General features: G+C 44.1%; 1 protein-coding gene across 2 annotated transcripts in view; it reads left to right on the top strand.

Moving 5' to 3' along the window:
* Positions 1–5,629, top strand: part of VAMP4 (vesicle associated membrane protein 4) — a 41,084-nt gene extending 35,455 nt beyond the window's left edge. Inside the window, exons 4-5 of one of the 2 annotated variants that reach the window (XM_073643133.1) lie at positions 3,611–3,662; positions 4,818–5,629. In XM_073643133.1, coding sequence (XP_073499234.1) covers positions 3,611–3,662; positions 4,818–4,846 — 81 coding nt within the window. In that variant the 3' untranslated portion in view covers positions 4,847–5,629. The remainder of the gene's footprint in view (positions 1–3,610; positions 3,663–4,817) is intronic. The other variant, XM_073643132.1, reaches the window with a different exon arrangement.
* The last annotated feature ends 15,755 nt before the right edge of the window (positions 5,630–21,384 follow it).

Raw genomic sequence — 21,384 nt, 5'->3', positions numbered from 1 at the left:
GAAATACCTTAGCGTCGCTTTGATCATAAATGATGAAATTAGACATTTTCAGTTTGCAGCCTTGCCATTCGGTCTGGCCATAGCCCCTAGGGTATTTACGAAGGTGATAGCGGAAGTTATGGCTCATGTGCGGAAGCATAATATTTTGATTATCCCATACCTGGATGATTTTTTGATTGTCGGAAACTCGGCCTCCCAATGTCACAATCATCTTAAACTGGTATCCTCTGTCTTGGAAGGTCTGGGCTGGATCCTTAATCTGGAAAAGTCCAGAGTAGTCCCTTCAAGAATACAACAGTTCTTGGGTATCATGCTGGATTCAGACCTCCAGATATGTTTCCTTCCAGAAACCAAGAAACAGAGGGTTAAAATGCTGGTGGAAAGAGCACTCTCAAACCCAGTCATGTCCCTTAGGGCTGCAATGTCCTTGCTGGGTACCCTATCATCTTGCCTTCCGGGGGTTATGTGGGCACAATACCACTCCAGGGTCTTACAATGGGACGTCTTGCATAATGAGGTCTTGTTAAATGGGCACTTGGAAGGGCGGATGTCCTTATCTCCCCGATCTGTGGACTCTTTTCAGTGGTGGGTGAACTTGGAAAACCTGTCTCAAGGTGTTTCCTGGGTGTTTAAAATATCTAAAATAATTACAACTGATGCAAGCTCTCATGGATGGGGAGCCCACCTGGGGGATATGGTTGCCCAGGGGTCCTGGTCAGACGCTGAGAAAGCTCTTTCCTCCAATACTAAGGAACTACTAGCAGTAGATAAAGCGGTTGGGCATTTCTTACCGTTCCTTCACAAAGAGAACGTTAGGATCTTGTCAGACAATAACATAGCGGTGGCTTACGTGAACCATCAGTGGGGTACACGTGCTGGATCACTAATGGAAGTGGCGGATCATCTCTTTCAGATATCGGAAGGCCATCTCGTCTCCTTAACAGCCCTCTACATCAAAGGGAGAGAATATATAAAGGCAGACTTTTTAAGCCGTCATTCTTTAAGGCAGGGCGAATAGGAGCTAAAGCAGGACATTTTTTCCCAGATAGTCCAAAGATGGGGTCTTCCGGTGGTGGATCTCTTCGCCACAAAGATAAATCAGAACGCAAAACTCTTCTGCTCCCTAGATCCGAGAGAAAGGCCCCTGGGGGTAGACGCTCTCCAAATACCCTGGCATTTCAGTCTGGCCTACGCCTTCCCACTGTTAAATCTCCTACCTATGGTTCTAAGAAAGATCAGAGAGGACAAGGCGAGGGTCCTCTTGATCGCCCCCTTTTGGCCCAAAAGACCCTGGTTCTCATGCCTGAGGAACATGTCCATCTCAGATCCTTGGGTCCTACCCGAAGTTCCGGATCTCCTCAGCCAGGGTCCAATACTCCACCCTCAGGCTCCTGGCCTCCACCTGACGGTGTGGAATTTGAGAGGTCCCTGTTAGAACAAAAAGGATTCTCCCGGGGTCTAGTGACTACGCTATTGCATAGTAGGAAACCTGTCACCACCAGGATTTACGCTAGAGTTTGGAAAAAAAAAAATTTCTTTCTCTAATTCTACAGTGGGTGAAGGAGCGCCAATTGGGAAAATTTTAGAATTCTTACAGGGGGGCCTCGAGTTGGGATTGGCAACAAGCACCCTTAAGGTCCAAGTGTCGGCATTGGGTGCTCTGTATAACTGTGACCTGGCCGGAAATTATTGGGTTTCTCGCTTCATAAAGGCGGTAGGTAGATCCAGGCCGGTTATCAAGACTGAATTTGTACCCTGGGACCTGAATTTAGTTCTAAAAGCGTTATCTGGGTCTCCCTTTGAGCCAATAGATTCAGCGTCCCTTAGATCTATTTCCCTCAAAACAGCGCTTCTGGTAGCCTTAACATCAGCTAGAAGGATTGGTAATATTCAGGCTCTGTCCGTGGGCCCTCCCTTCACTCAGGTCCTGGACGATAGAATAAGTCTTAGAGCGGATCCAGCATACCTCCCTAAAGTAGCTTCCCGTTTCCACAGACTCCATGAAGTAATACTACCCTCATTCTGTCCGAATCCAAGTAATCAAAAAGAAGCAGAGTTTCATGCCTTAGACGTGAGAAGATGTGTGATTAGGTACCTTTCAATCACCCAGCCCTTCAGGAAAGATAGTTTATTTGTTTCTTACCAGGGGGTTAGGAAAGGGCTCAAGGTCTCTAGATCCACCATAGCTAGATGGATCAGGGAGGCCATTACTCTTGCTTATGTGTCCAGCGGGGAGGAAGCGCCACAGGGATTGAAGGCTCACTCTACCCGGGCGGTGGCAACCTCATGGGCGGAGAAGTCTGGCGTCTCGATGGAGGACATATGTAAGGCGGCTACCTGGTCTTCCCCATCTACCTTCTATAGACTAGATCTGGGTGCTTCGTCTGACCTCACATTTGGGAGAAGGGTGCTCCAGGCGTGGTCCCTCCCTAGACTTCTTCATCTCTGCAATTCTCTCGTGGTGCCATCATGGTCGACCGATAAAGTCATAAGTTACTTACAGGTAACGGAATTTTTCGGAGACCATGACGGCACCCTTATATTCCCTCCCTTCACCTTATGGGAGCACTCCTCATCTATTCATTACAACCTTTTCTCACTTAGTGGTGTTGTATAAAAATGTTATTTTTATGATTGTTTTGCTATGTCTACTAACCTGGTGGTCCTCTCAATGCTCTGTAATCCAAACTGAGGCGAGAGGGAGGGCCGCCCCCTTTTAAGCCTGTAGGTTTCCTGTCCTTGGTGGGCGGATTCCCTCTCTCATGGTGCCGTCATGGTCTCTGAAAAATCCCGTTACCGGTAAGTAACTTATGACTTTTCTCTGCTGTAGATGTAGCAGTACTCAGAATGCTGAGCTGTGTATAACTCTGCCAACACCACTGATTGTCAGCTTCCTGTCTGCAAGCTGACAATCAGTGGTGGGGGTGTGGTTAAAAAGATTAGCTGGACTGCCTGGCAAACGACGCCTATTCCTAAAGTGATAATCTCCTACAGAAAAAAACACTGATTGTATTGAAAGTCCAGCAAGCTGTTGAGCAAGTGACACATCACTGGAATCAGGATCTCTGCCCCTAAATCATACTGTGCTCAGATTAAATAGCAAATACCTGTGACCGATTCCCTTTAAGCAAGACGAGCCTTCTTCAGAGATGTCTGGCAGCAACTCCCCTCTCCCCATTGAGAACACATCCGTGCTTGGGCAAACGTGCATGTGTTTGGGGTGGGGGAGGCATAGGAGCAGGAATTTCTGTCGGCTGAATGAGCTGTCTAAAGAACATGTTCAACTGAAATGATTTGTATAATGACCAAGTCTTCTTTTTTTTTATTTGGACTTCTAAGGACTCTTGTGTCATGGTTTAGGGCGGGTTTATTTTCCATGTTCCAAACCATACGTCTTAAACTAGATGGTAAATTTTCCATAAATCCATCTTCACACATCCCACATTCGTGAGTCTGTTGAGTTTGGGTCAGGAGAGCAGCAGCTGGACTGGACATGGTGGTCCATACTTGGACCATGAATGTGGGAAATGTGAAGTCGACCCTAGGTAGACTTTAGGCTCCAGAAATTATCAATGATTCCATCTCTAACATCGCACATGTTCTCTTTCAGATGAAAGCCATTGTTGCGTTGGTCTTCATTTTCATCCTGCTCGTCATTATCGGTATGTACTGTGAATGTTAGCTGCTCTGATGAATATTTGATTGGAGTAAGAAATAATAGTCATCCATGAGTTATACCAAGAAGTGAAATTAAATAATGGGATAAGGAAAGATATAAAGACCTGATATCTGGGAAGTGTCAACTTTCTGATCATTGCTACGATATGGAATATTTTACTATTCTCCAAATTTACTTTAAAGAATATGAACACCATCAGGGGTAATTTTTTTTTTTGTTAAATGCATGCATTTTTGGCTACAAAAATTTTTTGCAGTTTGGGTTTTATTAAAAATGTTGTAGCACTTTGCTTTTAATACCATTTGTTTCTCTGCACATTGCTTGCTGCAGAATGAGATTAACTAAGAATCCCTCAGCGAGCTTGTTCTAATGGGGAGTTTATAACTCGTTTATCTGTGATTTTCTGAGCTCCTCTCAGCTGATGTATGACCTCATCAAAGTTCAGTTCAACTTTGATGTGGTTTACGGTCATAAATCAGCACAAAGGAGTTCAACAATAACAGACTGAACTGATCCATGAAAACAAACTCACTGACCTATTCTTAGTTACTCCGCATTCACACATCCGACCTCGGACCGTAATTTCCACTGGTCTACTGACCCGAACTTGACAGCCTCATATACGCCTAGCCGGCTGTCCAGTTTGGGTCAGGAGACCTGCGGACAATCTGCGCATCACGGTCTGAACTTGAGTGACACCTGGATGTGCGATTGCAGTATTAATCTCATTAGGTAGCCAGCCATGTGCAGGGAAACGAACACCCTTTAAAGCCAAATGGTTCAAAATGATACCCAAAGAGCTTGTAAGGCTTTATGCATCTTCTGCTGTCTGGCAGCGGTGGTCGGTCTCCAAGGTAACGAGCTGTAAACAAAAGAAATGTGTTAAAAAAGTGCAGATCCACCTTATTTTATATCCATACCAAGAATGTTAAAGAACTATAGGTCCCTAAGGAGAAGTAGATGGCCGACGTATTTCAAAGCCCATCAGGTTATGAATAAGAAGCGGTGCGCTTCGAAAGGAGTCAACCATTTACTTCAACCCTTTTAATAAACTTCTTCGATGTACTGAAACGATTGTAGTGCTCTAATAAACATCTCTTTTTCTTTTTTTTTTTTTTTTTTTTTTTTTTTTTTACAGTTCCCATCATTCTGAAGTATCGCTCCTAACCATTTGGGTATGAGTCTTTCCACTCCAGATTTTTGGGATCTAACAGGAACTCTTGTATTATCTTTCTTACAAGACGTCCGTTTCCTCTTCTCCAAGTAAAGGGACCAGGTCCTCATTCCTCATGGACAAAAATGACTGAACTAAGTATCTGTCATTGAGAAAGAAGAACTGAAGCTCTTTCCTGCTTTTCCTACTTAATTGTCTTTTGGTCGGTTTTGCACAAGCGGGACGTAGAATTGTTCCATCCGGACGCGCGTCGGCCTGGGCGGGTTAATGGTTCTGTGCTCGATTTACTGTATATACAGCATAAAACCACGTGGCTCAGTTTGTAAGGAAAAAAATGCAAATTTCAAGGCTAAGATTACAGGACACAACTGGTGCATGCTGGTAGATAACCATACTAAAGCTGGTGCTGCCATTAAGGCTTACCACCCTTATGTTATAGCATAGGCATAGTCTGGTTAGTGTTAGGCGCCTCAACAATGTAACAATGGTTTTGTTTGCTGCACCACTCTATGAACACTTTGAATGGGCACAGTGCTTAAAGGGAGCCTGTCAGCATGGAAATGCAGGAGGAGCTGAGCAAAGTGCTATATAGGTTTGTATGGAAAGGGTCACTACAACAACTATTTTATTCATTAAAATGCCTGCTCCTTCAGGACTTAAAGAAGTTGTCCACTACTAGGACAACCCCTCTTCATGCCCCTTGTTTGGCCCTGATAAAATAATAAAGCCTATACTCCCCTCCCGTGCTGGCGCCGTTCCAGTGGTGTCAGCACTCGCAGTCCCGGGGCTCTCGTGCGGTTGTTGTGACACGTGACCCCGGCACCCAATCAGTGCTGGCATCACTGGCCCCGCCTCCTGTTGAATTGAGCATGAAGAGGAAGTCAGATCAGCCACAGCCCAGACTTCCTCCTCAAGTTCAGTTTGTACGAAGGCGGGGCCAGTGACGCCAAAGCTGATTGGGCACTGGGGTCACGTGTCACAACAACCGCACGGGAGCCCCGGGACCGCGAGTGCCGAGACCACGTGAATGGTGCCAGCACGGGAGGTGAGTATAAGCTTTTTTTATTTTATGGGGGCCAAACATTTTTATCAAGAAGGGGTTGTCCTAGTAGTGGGCAACCCCTTTAAGAGTCAAGTGGGCCGTCCTTAGCAGTGATTGACAGCCATCGCGCTAAGTGTGCATACATAGTGCTGCCTGTCACTGTTTAGGACCTCCCACTGGACTCCTAAGCAAAGATTTCAATGATTACAATCACAAAGGTTGTACTGAATCTTTTCACATAAATCTATTTATCAAAACGCTCAGTTCTTCCTCCTAATCCAAGTTAGTACTGGCAGATCAGACCCCATGTTCAATGTGACAGGCTCGCTTTAATTGTCACCGATTATAGACATTTTCATCTCAGATATTCACGTATGAGTGCTATCCTGTGATAATCTATGGGGCCATTCACATGTCCGTGATTTTTCACAGACCGAGCTGTCCGATGAAAATCTCAGAGACATGTCCGATTTCGATCCGAGGGTCGTATCAGAATCGGCAATGCAAGTCTATGGGGCTGTGAAAAAACTCGGACCTCACATGGATGATTTCCGAGTGCGGTCCGATTTTCACCCACTAACAGAATGGAGAAAGTGGAGAAACATTTTTTTTGTTCTCCACGTACAGGAAAATCTTGATGACACTTGGACCACACTCTGATCAGAATAATCCGTCCGTACGTGAGAAAAACAGACATCTGAATAAGGCCTAACTATCCAAAACTTGTGTTTTCCCAGTCCTAATGACAAGAAATAGAAAAGATTCGTAGTCTTGAGTTGTATCTTCCTGACTGGAAGGAACGTACAATCTGCTATCAATCAGTAGTAATTCCTTTAATAAGGCAGGAATGCAGCGTTTTAATCATAGGCTGATTATGTCAGGCTTCTCAATTCTTGCTGACAAAAGCCAGAATAAAAGCCGGGGGAGGGGGTTCATGTTTTCTTTGCACTTAGTTTGGGACAGTGGGAGTTTTCAGTATTCCTCATTTCTTCCCTTCTTGTCTTTTATATACACACAAAGTTTTTTTTTCCATTCATAAACCTCGAGTGGTATTCTGCTACCTTCTTAATATGCACATAACGTTCATATGTAGGGAGGCCCCTGCTGCTGTTTTGAGACTCGGCTCCGGTTTGTGCCACCAGGAATGAAGAAGTGGCTGCAATTGCTTGAACTTCTCCGTGATTGGGGGAATCTACGCACGTATGGCCTCCTCTCCATTCCCTGTGGTACCGTTCCGAGCTCTGGGATCCACACGTGGTAGACATTAATGGCCTGTTTTGTAAATATTCTGTTAATGTTAGAGATGGAAACAGCACTTTAAATGTAAATTCCACCTTATGGCATATGATATCTGTATCATACGCCTTTAAGATTACATTATGTGGTAAAATATTGAAGGATCAGGAATCTGGTCAGTTATGACCTGCAGTAGATCCCATCGCTGCATGGCTGTAGTGTCCTCCAGAGCTGGTGGCCTCTTCCCTAATCAGTCATGCTTGCTTTTAAGAATCCTCTGATAGTGTCCTGGCAGAGACAGGGTCCTCCAGTGGGGTACAGATGCCCGTTTGAGGTTTTCCAAGGCTGATTATTACTGAATTGAGGCAGCAATAGCAAATGTTAATATTGCACTTTTTTCTCAATGGACTCAAAGCACTTAGTTAGCTTCTCTTAGTGCCATAATGTAGACACAGATAGGCGTAACCGGAGGTGTGCTAGAAATATAATATCCAATGCTGCCGTGCAGACTGGATATGTCTCCCCCTTCGGGTGAAATTGGCTTTCCCAACATTAAAAGTTAGCGCCCATCCAAAAGATAAATTCTAACGTTGTGATTTAGGGGACCTTCCAAAACCTGTGAATAGGGCTCTACCGTAAAGGGAATCTGTCAGCAAGTTTTTGCCACCTCATCTGAGAGCAGCCGGATGTAGGCAAAGAGAAGCTGAATCCAACGATGTATCACTTAGATTACTGAGTGCTTCGAGTCTCACACAATCAGAGCTTTTAGATTTAGCATGAAGCAGAGCTGAGAAAGCTAACCCTGCCCACACCATGCTCTCAGTGTACAAAGTCCATAGACAGTGAGGTGCCTATCACAGGAGGGGGTGGAGTCAGACTAGCATGCACGCACTGCTGTGTCTAAGCAATGATCAGCTCCTCGTGCTAAAACAATCATTGCAAGCAAACAAAGGAGCTTAATAAGAGAGGCATTGCTGAAATCTGTGTTTTAACCCCTACCTCATGCTGTCTTCAGATTACATAGCAAAAACCTGCTGACAGATTCCCTTTAAATGGCTCTCAGCCAAATGATGGTTCGGCCAGTCGTGTGGCTGGCAGCCATCTTCCCCATACATTAGGCCCAGCGCTCCTGTGTTCTCTATGAGAAAGCTGCCGCCAGATGTCTCTGGCAGTGGCTTATCTCCAGGAGAGCAAAAGGATCATCAGTCTAAAAAGTGGACATGCCAGATCCTTAATTCCCCTGATAATCCTCTATCCAGGACCCCCCTACACATTAGACTGTGAACCCAAACCTGTGGATATCGGCCGACAGTAATCTAATGGGGGGGCTTAAAACGCGTTGTTGGGATAGAGCAACAATGTTTATTTTAGAGCTGCGTTCTGCAGTCCCCGTCCGCCACTGATCACAAAGTTATAATCTATTCTGTGGACAGGTGATCACCATCAGTGTTGGGTGTAATTGCACCCAGTGGTTCATCGTTATCATGGGGAGTGGATACCTAATTTAAAGGGGACCTTTCACTAATTCTCTCTGAGAAATGTGCATTCCTGTATGTAGCATTATAACGCCAATAATGTCCATTTCTGCCAAAATTCTATGTATATATCCACAGTGCCAGGCTGCCCACGAGGTTGTGTTCAGATGAGCTCTTCTCCCTTGGTTATAAATCCTGTCGTTTTGCGATATCTTCTGTTTGTATATAGGAGTTTCAGATGTTAATAGTGCATTATGTTGTCTATTTATATAATTTATCTAATTACAACATTACGTTTCTGGTCAGTCTGTTTCGTATTTATAATGTCTTTGTGCTTTTTTATCATGAATTCTGCTTTGAATAGGGGGGATTAGAAGTTGCTTCTTTGAGACATGAAGTCGCGCTGATCAGTGGCCTTTTCGGATCAATTCCGTCGGTTTACGTAACTTGCTGCATCCATTTTGGTCTGCTTTAGATCTTGCATCACATTTTCCACACTGTTGACTATATACTGAGCGCAGCAGCCAAAAAGATGTACTATAAATCATATTTAGTGGAGAGATCAATGGGTCTTTCACAAAGGTCTTGGGACAAGAACAATCAGAAGAAAACCAGAACAGGTTTGTATGCTGAATTTTGTAAACTCAGAACCATCTCGGCGGTATATTTCTCACAATACAATTGTTATATTGATCTATCGGTGATCATATCTATCACTTTATTAATATGGAGGTCAGATTATGTAGATTTGTGCAAATTGATTCACAGGACCTTGGTCCAGCGTTTGTCAGTAGTCCGGGGCTCTATCCAGAGCCCTGCGCACCGCCTAATACCTACAGGCCATTTCTGATTAGTAGGCCAGCTCAACGTCATTGTTGCGGAGTGACGCACGTGCCGCTGCTCTGGGTCTACTAATGAAGAAGAAGAGGCACTGGGGATGCCAGAAGGTTCTGAGGTCTGGAGGCCACGGACCATTGACTTGGCCACCGATGGACCAGAGTCCTGCCAATTTTTTTTGCTCGTGTCTTCAAAATAAAATCATTGTTCATTATGATTGAGAAGAAAAGACCAACAATATGTTCTGTATACAACAAGGATCGGATGAGCAGAAGATAAGCCCAAAGATTGCTATGGGTGCAGTATTACAGATGTCTACAACTTGGCGGTATTACCACTTGGTAGGTGATACCTATGGAAAAGGCCTAAAAATAACGAACATTGCCCTAAATATGGACAAAATATACATACCATCTGTACGCCAGCCAGTCCACAAGTATAAGAAATGGAAAGGACATTAAAGGGAATCTCATCAGCATAATGTAGAGATAGAAGATCCAATTCATCAAAGCTATTTCCTGCGTAGATCGCTTTGAAATATCTCAACAATGTTGTGCAAAAATGTTGCAACTTTCTGTTTTCACGCCAGTTTTCCATAGCTCTGTCAAAATTGGCGGAGCTGAGGTGGGATGGGAGTGTGATGCCACAGCTTGTCCAATTCATGATCAACTGTGGTGTGCCTTATGCCAGAAATCTAATTTCAGTCCATGACTGGAGTAAGATTTGTGGCGAGGCTCACTCCTTTTGTCAGACACTCCTGATTCATTAAGAGACATTCACCCGTTAATGAATCAGGAGTGCCTGACTCCAATACTCCCCCCTCATCAAGACCGGCAGGAACATCTTCCGTCTTGATGAATCAGGGCCAGAGACCCTGATTCCAGCGATGTGTCACTTACTGGGCTGCTAGCTGCAGTTTTGACAAAATCACTGTTTTCTGCCTCTGCACAGAGTAAACAGAAAACTGCCAATCAGGGATGGGGGCGGGGTTATACAGGGCTCCACATTCAGAGAACTGCTAGATCTGTAGCAGACTAAGGAGGGTTTTTATCAAGACTGCATCAAGCAGCTCAGTAAGTAACACATTGCTGGAATCAGGGTCTCTGCCCCTATAACAGGCTGCTCTTACATTTTGGTGCAAAAACCTAGTGACAGATTCCTTTTAAAAGGGTTGTCTAGCCAAAAACATACATACCAGTGCTTCTCACTAAATTAGAATATCTTCAAAAAGTTAATTTATTTCAGTTCTTCAATACAAAACGTGAAACTCATATTATATAGAGTCATTACAAATAGAGTGATCTATTTCAAGTGTTTATTTCTGTTAATGTTGATGATTATGGCTTATAGCCAATGAAAACACAAAAGTCATTATCTCAGTAAATTAGAATACTTTATAACAACAGCTTGAAAGATGTTTTTAAAATCCAAAATGTTGGCCTACTGAAATGTATGTTCAGTAAATGCACTCAATACTTGGTCGGGGCTCCTTTTGCATCAATTACTGCATCAATGCTGCGTGGCATGGAGGCGATCAGCCTGTGACACTGCTGAGGTGTTATGGAAGCCCAGGTTGCTTTGATAGCAGCCTTCAGCGCGTCTGCATTGTTGGGTCTGGTGTCGCTCATCTTCCTCTTGACAATACCCCATAGATTCTCTATGGGGCTAAGGTCAGGTGAGTTTGCTGCCAATCAAGCACAGTGATACTGTTGTTTTTAAACCAGGTATTGGTACTTTTGGAAGTGTGGACAGGTGCCAAGTCCTGCTGGAGAATGAAATTCCATCTCCAAAAAGCTTGTCGGCAGAGGGAAGCATGAAGTGCTCTAAAATTTCCTGGTAGATGGCAGTGCTAACTTAGGTCTTGATAAAACACAGTGGACTTACACCCGCAGATGACATAACTCCCCAAACCATCACTGATTGTGGAAACTTCACACTAGACCTCAAGCAGCTTGGATTGTGTACCTCTCCACCAGGGTCGGCGTCAGCATCCGGCGAACCCGGGCAAATGGCGGGGCCCTGAGCAGGCGGGGGGCCAATTCGCATTCGGGCATCCCGCTGGGCTACGGGCGGAGGAGAGCGGTGCCAGCGCCCGCCCTTCTCCCCCTCTTGCTCAGGGCCCCGGCAGCCGGATACTTACCTCTCCCCGTGCCTCCGCAGATCCGCTGTCTTCCTCCTCTGCGCTCCCTGTGACGTCTCAGGTCAGAGGGCGCGGTGACGTCTTTCCACCGCGCCCTCCCCTGAGCCATCACAGGCAGCGCAGAGCAGGGTGACGCTGGAGTCCGGACCTGAGCAGCGGCCGCAGGTGAGGAGAAGTGATACCCTGCATGGGGCATTATATGGGGGGGGAGTGACATCCTGCATGGAGCATTATATGGGGGGGGGACATCCTGCATGGGGCATTTTAAAGCGAGGGGGGTGATATCCTGCATGGGGCATTATATGGGGGGGGAGAAGTGATATCCTGCATGGGACATTATATGGGGGGGAGTGACATCCTGCATGGAGCATTATATGGGGGGGTGATATCCTTAATGGGGCATTATATGGGGGGTGACATCCTGAATGGGGCATTATAAGGGGGGGGGGACAGCCTGCATGGGGCATTATGTAGGGGGAGCAGCCTGCATGGAGCATTATATGGGGACCAGTATCCTCTACGGAGCGTTTTATTAGGGCCAGTATTCTGTATGGAGCGTTATATGAGGGTGAGTATTCCGTATGGAGCGTTATATGGGGGCCAGTATTCCGTATGGAGCGTTATATGGGGGCCAGTATTCCGTATGGAGAGTTATATGGGGGCCAGTATACTGTGTGGAGCAATTCGCCTGTTTCTGAGCTATTGTGGAATTTACAATAGATATCGCTCATGTAATGTAAGAAGTGAAATCTTTGGCATTGTACTATATATATAGATTTCTCTGCGGTATCTGTGCATCATGAATCGTGGTATGTGTTAAAGGGGCCCACTGAGACTCTTTTGCCCGGGGTCCGGAAAAACCTGGAGCCGGCCCTGCTCTCCACTCTTCCTCCAGACTCTGGGACCTTGATTGCCAAATGAAATGCAAAATTTACTTTCATCTGAAAACAACACCTTGGACCACTGAGCATCAGTCCAGGTCTTTTTCTCCTTGGCCCAGGTAAGACACTTCTGGCGTTGTCTATTGATCATGAGTGGCTTGACACAAGGAATGTGACACTTGTAGCCCATGTCCTGGGTACGTCTGTGTGTGGTGGCTCTTGAGGCAATGACTCCAGCAGCAGTCCACTCCTTGTGAATCTCCCCCAAATTTTTGAATGGCCTTTTCTTAATAATCCTTTCATGGCTTCGGTTATCCCGGTTGCTTTTGCACTTTTTTCTACCACACTTTTTCCTTCCATTCAACTTTCCATTAATATGCTTGGATACAGCACTCTGTGAACAGCCAGCTTCTTTAGCAATGACCTTTTGTGGCTTACCCTCCTTGTGGAGTGTGTCAATGAATGCCTTCTGGACATCTGTCAAGTCAGCAGTCTTCCCCCATGATTGTGGAGCCTACGGAAACAGACTAAGGGACCTTTTGAAACGCTTAGGAAGCCTTTGCAGGTGTTTTTTGTTAATTATTCTAATTTACTGAGACAATGACTTTTGTGTTTTCATTGGCTGGAAGCCATAACCATCAACATTAACAGAAATAAACACTTGAAATAGATCACTCTATTTGTAATGACTCTATATAATATATGAGATTCACTTTTTGTATTGAAGATCTGAAATAAATTAACTTTTTGATGATATTCTAATTTAGTGAGAAGCACTTGTAGATCAGCTCTAAACAGCATGTTATATAACTTAGTAATGTAGTTCTGTGCATGACACAGGACTGAGTCCTTTGTCAGGACGTGACCAGAGCTGTGTGTGAAAGGGGCCGGCTGGCTGCTCCTTTACTGTCATTGCCACAGACAGGGAACACAGCTGGCTTATATATTGAAATGAGCAGGCAGCCAGCCCCTGTCACATACCACTCTTGTCGTATGCCAGTACAGTATACAATGATTAATGTGGAGGGTGTCACTAATGAAATAAGAAATAAAAGGTGCAACCAACCCCCCCCCCCCCCCCCCACACACACACACACACACACACACACACACACAAAAGAACAAAAGGTGCACACTTCAATTATAACATTCTTATTCAAAAAGCCAGAAATTGTGCACAAGAAACTTTTAAAGACAAAAAAGTAAAATATTGATACTCACATCCAATGAATAAAGAGGACCAGTCACCAGCTCAGAAGTGGCCAGTTTTTACTCTTGTTTTGTTTCCACTTCTCCCCCGAATAATCAGTTTTTGCTTTTTAGCCTTTTTACTTGGTGCTAATTTTTGTTTTTGCTCACAGGGGGGCCATGGCTCTCTGGTTTCTCTGAGGGCCTGTCTTAAGACTGCTCAGCACTTTCACCTTATGAGCCACTCCCCCTTAGTAAAGACCATAAGGCTATGTGCCCACGATGCAGAAATGCACCGGATTTTTCCTGAGCGTTTCTGCATCTCCCTGGCAGAAAAAACGCATGCAGATTGTACATGCGGATTGTACATGCGGATTGTACCTGCAGATTGTACATGCGGATTGTACCTGCGGATTGTACCTGCAGATTGTACATGCGGATTGTACCTGCAGATTGTACATGCGGATTGTACCTGCAGATTGTACCTGCGGATTGTACCTGCAGATTGTACCTGCGGATTGTACATGCGGATTGTACCTGCAGATTGTACATGCGGATTGTACCTGCGGATTGTACCTGCAGATTGTACATGCGGATTGTACATGCGGATTGTACCTGCGGATTGTACCTGCAGATTGTACCTGCGGATTGTACCTGCAGATTGTACATGCGGATTGTACATGCGGATTGTACATGCGGATTGTACCTGCGGATTGTACATGCGGATTGTACCTGCGGATTGTACCTGCAGATTGTACATGCGGATTGTACCTGCGGATTGTACCTGCAGATTGTACCTGCGGATTGTACCTGCAGATTGTACATGCGGATTGTACATGCGGATTGTACCTGCGGATTGTACCTGCGGATTGTACCTGCGGATTGTACCTGCAGATTGTACCTGCAGATTGTACCTGCGGATTGTACCTGCGGATTGTACCTGCGGATTGTACCTGCGGATTGTACCTGCAGATTGTACCTGCAGATTGTACATGTGGATTGTACATGCGTTTTCCTGCCAGGGACATGTGGATGTGAAGCGTTCTTCACATGCATTTCTGCATGTGGGTTGACAAGCGCTTTCCAAGCGATTCTAGCATCACTTGGAAAGTGCTAGTCAACTTGGTCACACTATATAAATCCATGCAACCGGCATGGATTTATATAGTGTGACCCGAGAGAATGTAAAAAAATAAAAAATAAATCTATACTTACCTTCCGATGGCCCCCGGAGTCTTGCTTCGCTCGGTGCTGACTGTCAGCAGATCGCGGTACACTGCACTGAAGGACCTGCCGACATCAGCGTCGCGTGACCCGTCACATGACTATGACGTCAGCGCATGTCCTCCAGTCCACCGCGATCTGCCGGCATGAGAGGAGGAGCGCAGCGGGGGCCGCCAGAAGGTAAGTATATATTTATTTTTTATTTTATTCTTTTTTTTTTTTTTTTTTTTTACAGGTTCTATGGTACCCGGGTCTGGAGGAGAGTCTCCTGTCCTCCACACCCGGGTACCATCCACACATTGGAACGCATGGAATGCGCATCTACATATGCAGTGATGCGTAATCCATGCGTTCTAATGCAAGTCAATGGCGGCGAAAATGCAGCACTTCCGCAAAATAATTGGTAGTGCTGCATTTTTTTCCACAATGGTAATCTGCAGCGGAAATTTCCGCAGCATCTGCACAGCACATGCGGATTATCATTGGGGAACATGGCAGGCCTTCTACCATGCGTTTTTTAAGCGTTTCTGCAGCGTTTTTGCCGCTGCGGAAACGCTTAAAAAACGCATCGTGGGCACGCAGCCTAAAAATCAGCATTAAATAAAAAGACCCATAACCCAGGAACTGTATGGAAGGTTTAAAAAAATGATTATTCTGGGGAGCAATAGGGACAAAGCCAGAGCAAAAACCGGCCACTTTTGGCCAGCTGAGAGGTCCTTTTAAAGAAAAACTGTGACCAAGTTTTTGCTATGTAATCTCAGAGCACTGTGAGGTAAGGGCTGAGACCTTGATTCCAGCAATGTGTCACTTACTAGGCTGTGTTTTGCTCTTTTAATACAATCCGGGTAGAGGTGATCACTACAGGACAAGCTGTCTCTGCCTCCTGGCCCAACCACGACCCCAGCACTGATTAGCAGTTCACTGTCAGTATACAGTGTACAAACCGTGGAGTAGGCGGGGTTATGCAGGGCTCAGCAGTCAGAGCTCTGCTAGATCTGCAGCAGAGAAAGCTGTGACTGTCACAACTGCAGCACCCAGTAAACTAAGAGATATATGGCAGGAATCAGGGTCTCTGCCCCTACATCATGCTGAAGTCAGATTACATGCCAAAAACCTGCTGACAGATTCCCTTTAAAGTGTTTTGTCTACATTTTTAAATGATAAAAAGTATCCTTCCTAGTGTGCACCTTGTTAATGGCCCCCATTCTTTCGTGTGTGGTTGTCATACATGTGCCCAACACAAGTAAGTGAAGGACCTGAAGTGAAGCTGCTGAGAAGCAGGCACCAGAAGGTCGGGGCACCTGGTGTAGCTGCACTTTATTAGTAAGTTCTAGAGCTTTATTCTTTTAGGCAATTTTTATGTAAATTTTTGGGGCGGTAGGAGGGAGGAATTGTAAGCCACTGGCTAGAGAGACTGATCTAAATGAACACATTTCCTATAAAATGATGCCGATATAACATTCCTACCACTCATGGTGATTTCTCCAGGTTCATTCAGTATCATGACATCCTGCTTTACGGGAAGTTGCATCACTCGTTTGTTTTCTGATTGCAGCAGGATTACCCTCCATTTGCCTTTAGGACGCTCCAGTCCGTTTAGGAAAGTGTTGCAATAGGCCATGATGTTAATAAATTCTGCTGAAAAATTCTTCATCCATTTAATTCATCAAAATCCAAGGTAATATATTCCACAACAAATAGATGGCATTGCGAAACATCGTAAGTCATAAAGTCATAGTGCATGTGGTGGAGGTTCGGAGGAACTATGAATCCATTGTCTGTGACTTCTAAAGAGGAGACAGCACATATTATTCAGATTTTTATCAGTTCTATTATTCATTTCCCGTCTTCTGGTTTTATCCACAGTTTTATATTATGATAGTTTTACAGGAAAGTACCTGATGTCTGCTAGTAAGGCTTATGTGCTGGCATCCAAAATATGGGAAGTAATGGAGAATAATGATTAGATCTAAAATACAGATACCTGTAAGATGGAAATGGATTTGTGTAGGATTTAAGAAATACGTTAAGAATTAATAGTCTCCAGGACCAGTTCTGGAGACTCTGGCCAATATACCAAGAAAATGCAACAAAAGTTAGAAAGGGAAGCAAATTTCTATTCACTAGACTAGAATAGATCATCAATAGGTGGTCATGGGGGTCTTACACTTGGAAATCCCCAACCCATCACCTCTGGCGGCTGCTGAATGTAAGCATTGAATAAAGTAGAGTAGCCCAACTTCATTCACTGTGTAGCGGTCGCTGCCAAGTACTGTAGATCAGCACTTATCCTTCTAAAAAAAAGAGCTGATCTGCAGTTCTCGGCCGCAGCAACTACTCATTGAGCGGAGCTGTGTTGTTCTGCTTTATTCAATGTTCACATCTGGCTACTGATAACAGCTGATCGGTGAGGGTCCCAGACCCTTCACTGATCAGCTATTGATGACCTATACCAAGGACAACCCCTTTAACTCATGCCCCTTTTTACATGGATATGAAAACTGAATTTTCTAGCATGTAAGGGAGAGATCTGTAATCTTTATGATGCTCTGTAAACTCTACCATCAAGGTACTGATTTACAGTAAAAAAGAAAAAAAAAATGGGCCAGAACACCTGTTAGTATAAGTGTAATATGTAGACAAATACAGCCTTGAATAAAACCAATGCGTAAAAACACAACAGTATGCAAATGGTAGTAATACGTGTAAAAACAGGGTCCTTGGTCGAAATTTTTTTGCTAAAGAAAAAAAATCATATGTACTCTCACTGCGACACGGTGACCCCAATCAGGATAGTACTTACTATTGTAATTTGTCGTGCTATGTGCCAACAGGCCTCAGAATAAACAGGGGCACAGCACTACCTATGCCGGACTGTATTTAACACTTGCCTGTGGAAAGCTGAGTAACAAAGGGGGCGGCCACATCCTTAAATGTATTGAGTACAAGAAACTGAAGCAAGAACCAATGCCAGCACACCTGTTAGTAGAAGTGTAACATGTAGGTGCACATATTCAGGCAGGTGTGCGGGCCCTTAATGACAGTGGCCTCTTTCAGCAGAATAATGCGCCTTCCCCTACAAAAAAAAAAGTTGAGAGATTTGAGGAATGTCACAAAAAAGTTGAAAGTGTTGACATCATGTTAGAAAATTCCTTTTTGTTTGTAGGGTTTTTTCAATGATGAGCTGATCATAGGATATCCTGTTACTTGTGACCCGAGAAATCCGCAAAACAGGGACAAAAGTGAGCTTTCAAGAGGAAGATGCTTAAGAAAACGAAGACATTTTTTTCCTGAAGCGTCTTTTTTTTTTATATTTTTGAGTCTTTTTTTAACTTTCTTTATTGTTGTTGTTTTCCAGCGTTTTTGGAGTAGCTTTTTTGTTGGCGTTTTCTGGATGTTATTTTTAACTCCATTCAATGCTGATGAAACTGCCAGTGTATTTATGAAGCAAAACCGCTGACAAAATGCTCTAAAAGATGCACGGGCACTTTATGAGCCTTCCCATTGACTTGTATTGTAAAGTACAGAGTGTCTTCGGAGAGGTAGCCGCCTGAATAATGGTCCACTCACTTCTTTTAACCGCTTGGTGACTTTGGAAACCTGAGCCGGTTAAAAGATGCTCAAAGGACCAAACACATGAACAGCGAGTCATTTTTACAAGAATTGCAGATGTTTGTTTGATTGTTTAGTTAGCGCTTTTTCGGACGTGTTTCAGAGCAGACCCAGCTGAAGAAAACCCAGTGAGCACAGTCCCTTACAATAGTAATATCCTTTTTCAGCACCATGCTCAAATTCAATGAGCTCTTTAGAAGGACCCATTCTATCCCAAATGTTTGCAAGGGTAGATGTCATGGCGAGTGTAACGGGTGTGTCAGGGTTGACAGACAGTCATAAGGTGTCCAGCTGTAGAAGGTCACTGCGTTTGACCTTTCAAACATCTCCCTAATCCTTTTATTATTCCTTTCTCTTTAGGACCCAGCAGTGATCCTCACCTTGCTTGGGGATTATACCTTTCCCTTTAGGACCCTGAGGTATTTTCTCCTTTCTGCTGTTAATCAGCACCTCCTTCTTGTGTCCTTAAATACACTCAGGTCCTCAGAGAGTTGCTGGTGATAGCATGTTATACCTATTCAGACCTGGGATTCTAGTAGTTGATTAGAATTACTTTGGAGATTGTTGTCGTGCTTTCTCCAGTGTCATCTTGGAGCTAAGCCCCCTGTTTGTTTCCCCTGTGTGTACTTTAGATTTTAGTGGGGCTGACTTAGTGCTCACCCCTCCCGCCCCCTACCTAGGGCCTAGCCTTAGGGTCAGCTAGGGCCAGGTTTCCTGCTTGGCAATAGGTGCAAAACCTATTTAGGTTCTATAGGGGAGTCAGGTTTGTTGTCAGATCTGTTTAGGGCTCTCCACTCTCCCTTTCCCTAGTTGTAGGGCTCCCTCCCCTTTTCCCGTCGTATATGCTGGATTCTCCCCATACCCAGCTTGACAGTGAGGGGCTGGATTCTATACAAGTTTGACAATGAGATGGAATAAAACATCTCGAATTCAATGATTTAAGATGTGCGTCTGAATACTTTTGTCTGTATAGTACATCTCACTGCAGGGCCACCAAAGGGTAAAAGAATTACATATTTGCCAATGATATCAATAGAGCAAGAGATACTTTGTATCGGCTCTAACTAATAGATGAGGGTCCTGAATGGGGGATCTAATCCTATTAGATGGTCATATTAAAATTTGTTTTTCCTTTTATATTTATTAAACTAATAGTGATTAATGGATGGATCTCAGGTATAAAAACAAACTTGAGGGCTTGTGTACAGAGAACAGCTGCCGAGTGTGAAATTATAAGAATGACAAATTGTAAGAATATGCAATTTCATATGTTGATAGAAGAAGCGTAGCAATTCTGTATGACCCCTAATAAAGCCAACTATGCATTGCTTATACTTTGCCGTCTTGGCTCTGCTAACACGTTTTTGTCATGAACCGGGCTGTCTTCTCCATGTTTACTGTGAAATTGAACTTTCACACTTCAGATTACGTTGCCATCGGCTAAAATCATTTGGTTAGCTCATACTTGAATTGCTTTAATATGTGTGCTTTTCTGCAGACCCCCTTAAAGATTACTGGAGAAAAAACATGTTTGTCTTGAAGGCTCCAGTGATGTCTCAAGGGATGGATTGCATCAAAACAAGTATGTTAAATGTTGGCACCATCCCTTCAGGGTTGGGATAATGTAGCATTGCTGCAGTGGTTATAGCGTCTACATGTCTAACATGTTATTATGTATCTAAAATAAATCTGCTGTCTGCTGCTCTTCAGGGATCCATGATCTATAATGGATGTGATGCAACAGAAAATGTTTATTGTAGTCCCCATTACTCAATATATTTTACAATGGAATACTGCTGATTTTCCCAATGTACTGTATGTAATATCCATTCACCTCTTGACCATGAACCATACATAGTCATGACCAAAAGTGTTGCCACCCTTGAAATGAAGTATCCCAGAAAATTATTGCAATTCACATGTTTTGTTATACACATGTTTTTTTCTTTTGTGTGTATTGGAACAACAACAACAAAATTAGAAAAAGGCAAATTGGACATCATTTCACACCCAACCCCCAAAAATGGTCTGGACAAAATTGTTGGCATCTTTCCAAAATTGTGGGTAAACAACTTTTGTATCAAGCATGTGATGCTCGTTCAAACTCACCTGTGGCAAGTAACTGGTGTGGGCAATATGAAAATCACACCTGAAACCAGATAAAAAGGGGAGAAGTTGACTCAATCTTTGCATTTTGTGTCTGTGTGCCACACTAAGCATGGAGAACAGAAAGAGAAGAGAAATGTCTGAGGACTTGAGAACCAAAATTGTTGAAAAATATCTCAAGGTCCCAAGGTTACAAGTCCTCCAAATGTTTTCCTTTGTCCACAGTAACATAATCAAGAAGTTTACAATCCATGACACTGTAGCTAATCTCCCTGGACGTGGACGGCAGAGAAAAATCGATGAAAGGATGATAGTCCAGATGGTGCATAAGCAGCCCCAATCAAGTTCCAAAAAAATATAAGTTGTCCTGCAGGCTCAGGGTGCATCAGCATTAGCGAGAACTGTCGGTTGACATTTAAATGAAATGAACCACTGTGGCCGGAGACCCAGGAAAAACCCATTGTTGACACAAAGACATAAAAAAGCTAGACTGAAGTTGGCCAAAATGTATGTGAATAAGCCAAAATCCTTCTGGGAAAGCATCTTGTGGACAGATGAGACCAAAATAGAGCTTTTTGGTGAGGCCCATAATTTTGCTATTTATCGAAAACTGAATGAGGCCTTCAAAGAAAGGAACCCAGTACCTACAGTCAAATATGGGGGAAGTTCAAAGATATTTGGGGGGGCGGGGTTCTGCCTCTGACACTGGGTGCCTTGACTGTGTGCAAGGAATCATGAAATCTGAAGATTGCCAAAGGATTTTGGGTCACAATGTAGTGCATAGTGTCAG

This window comes from Phyllobates terribilis, unplaced genomic scaffold (genome assembly GCF_046119375.1).
Source record: "Phyllobates terribilis strain yellow unplaced genomic scaffold, ASM4611937v1 Scaffold_8__6_contigs__length_399053987, whole genome shotgun sequence".
Lineage (NCBI taxonomy): Eukaryota > Metazoa > Chordata > Amphibia > Anura > Dendrobatidae > Phyllobates > Phyllobates terribilis.
This window is presented reverse-complemented; position numbering and strand designations above follow the sequence as displayed.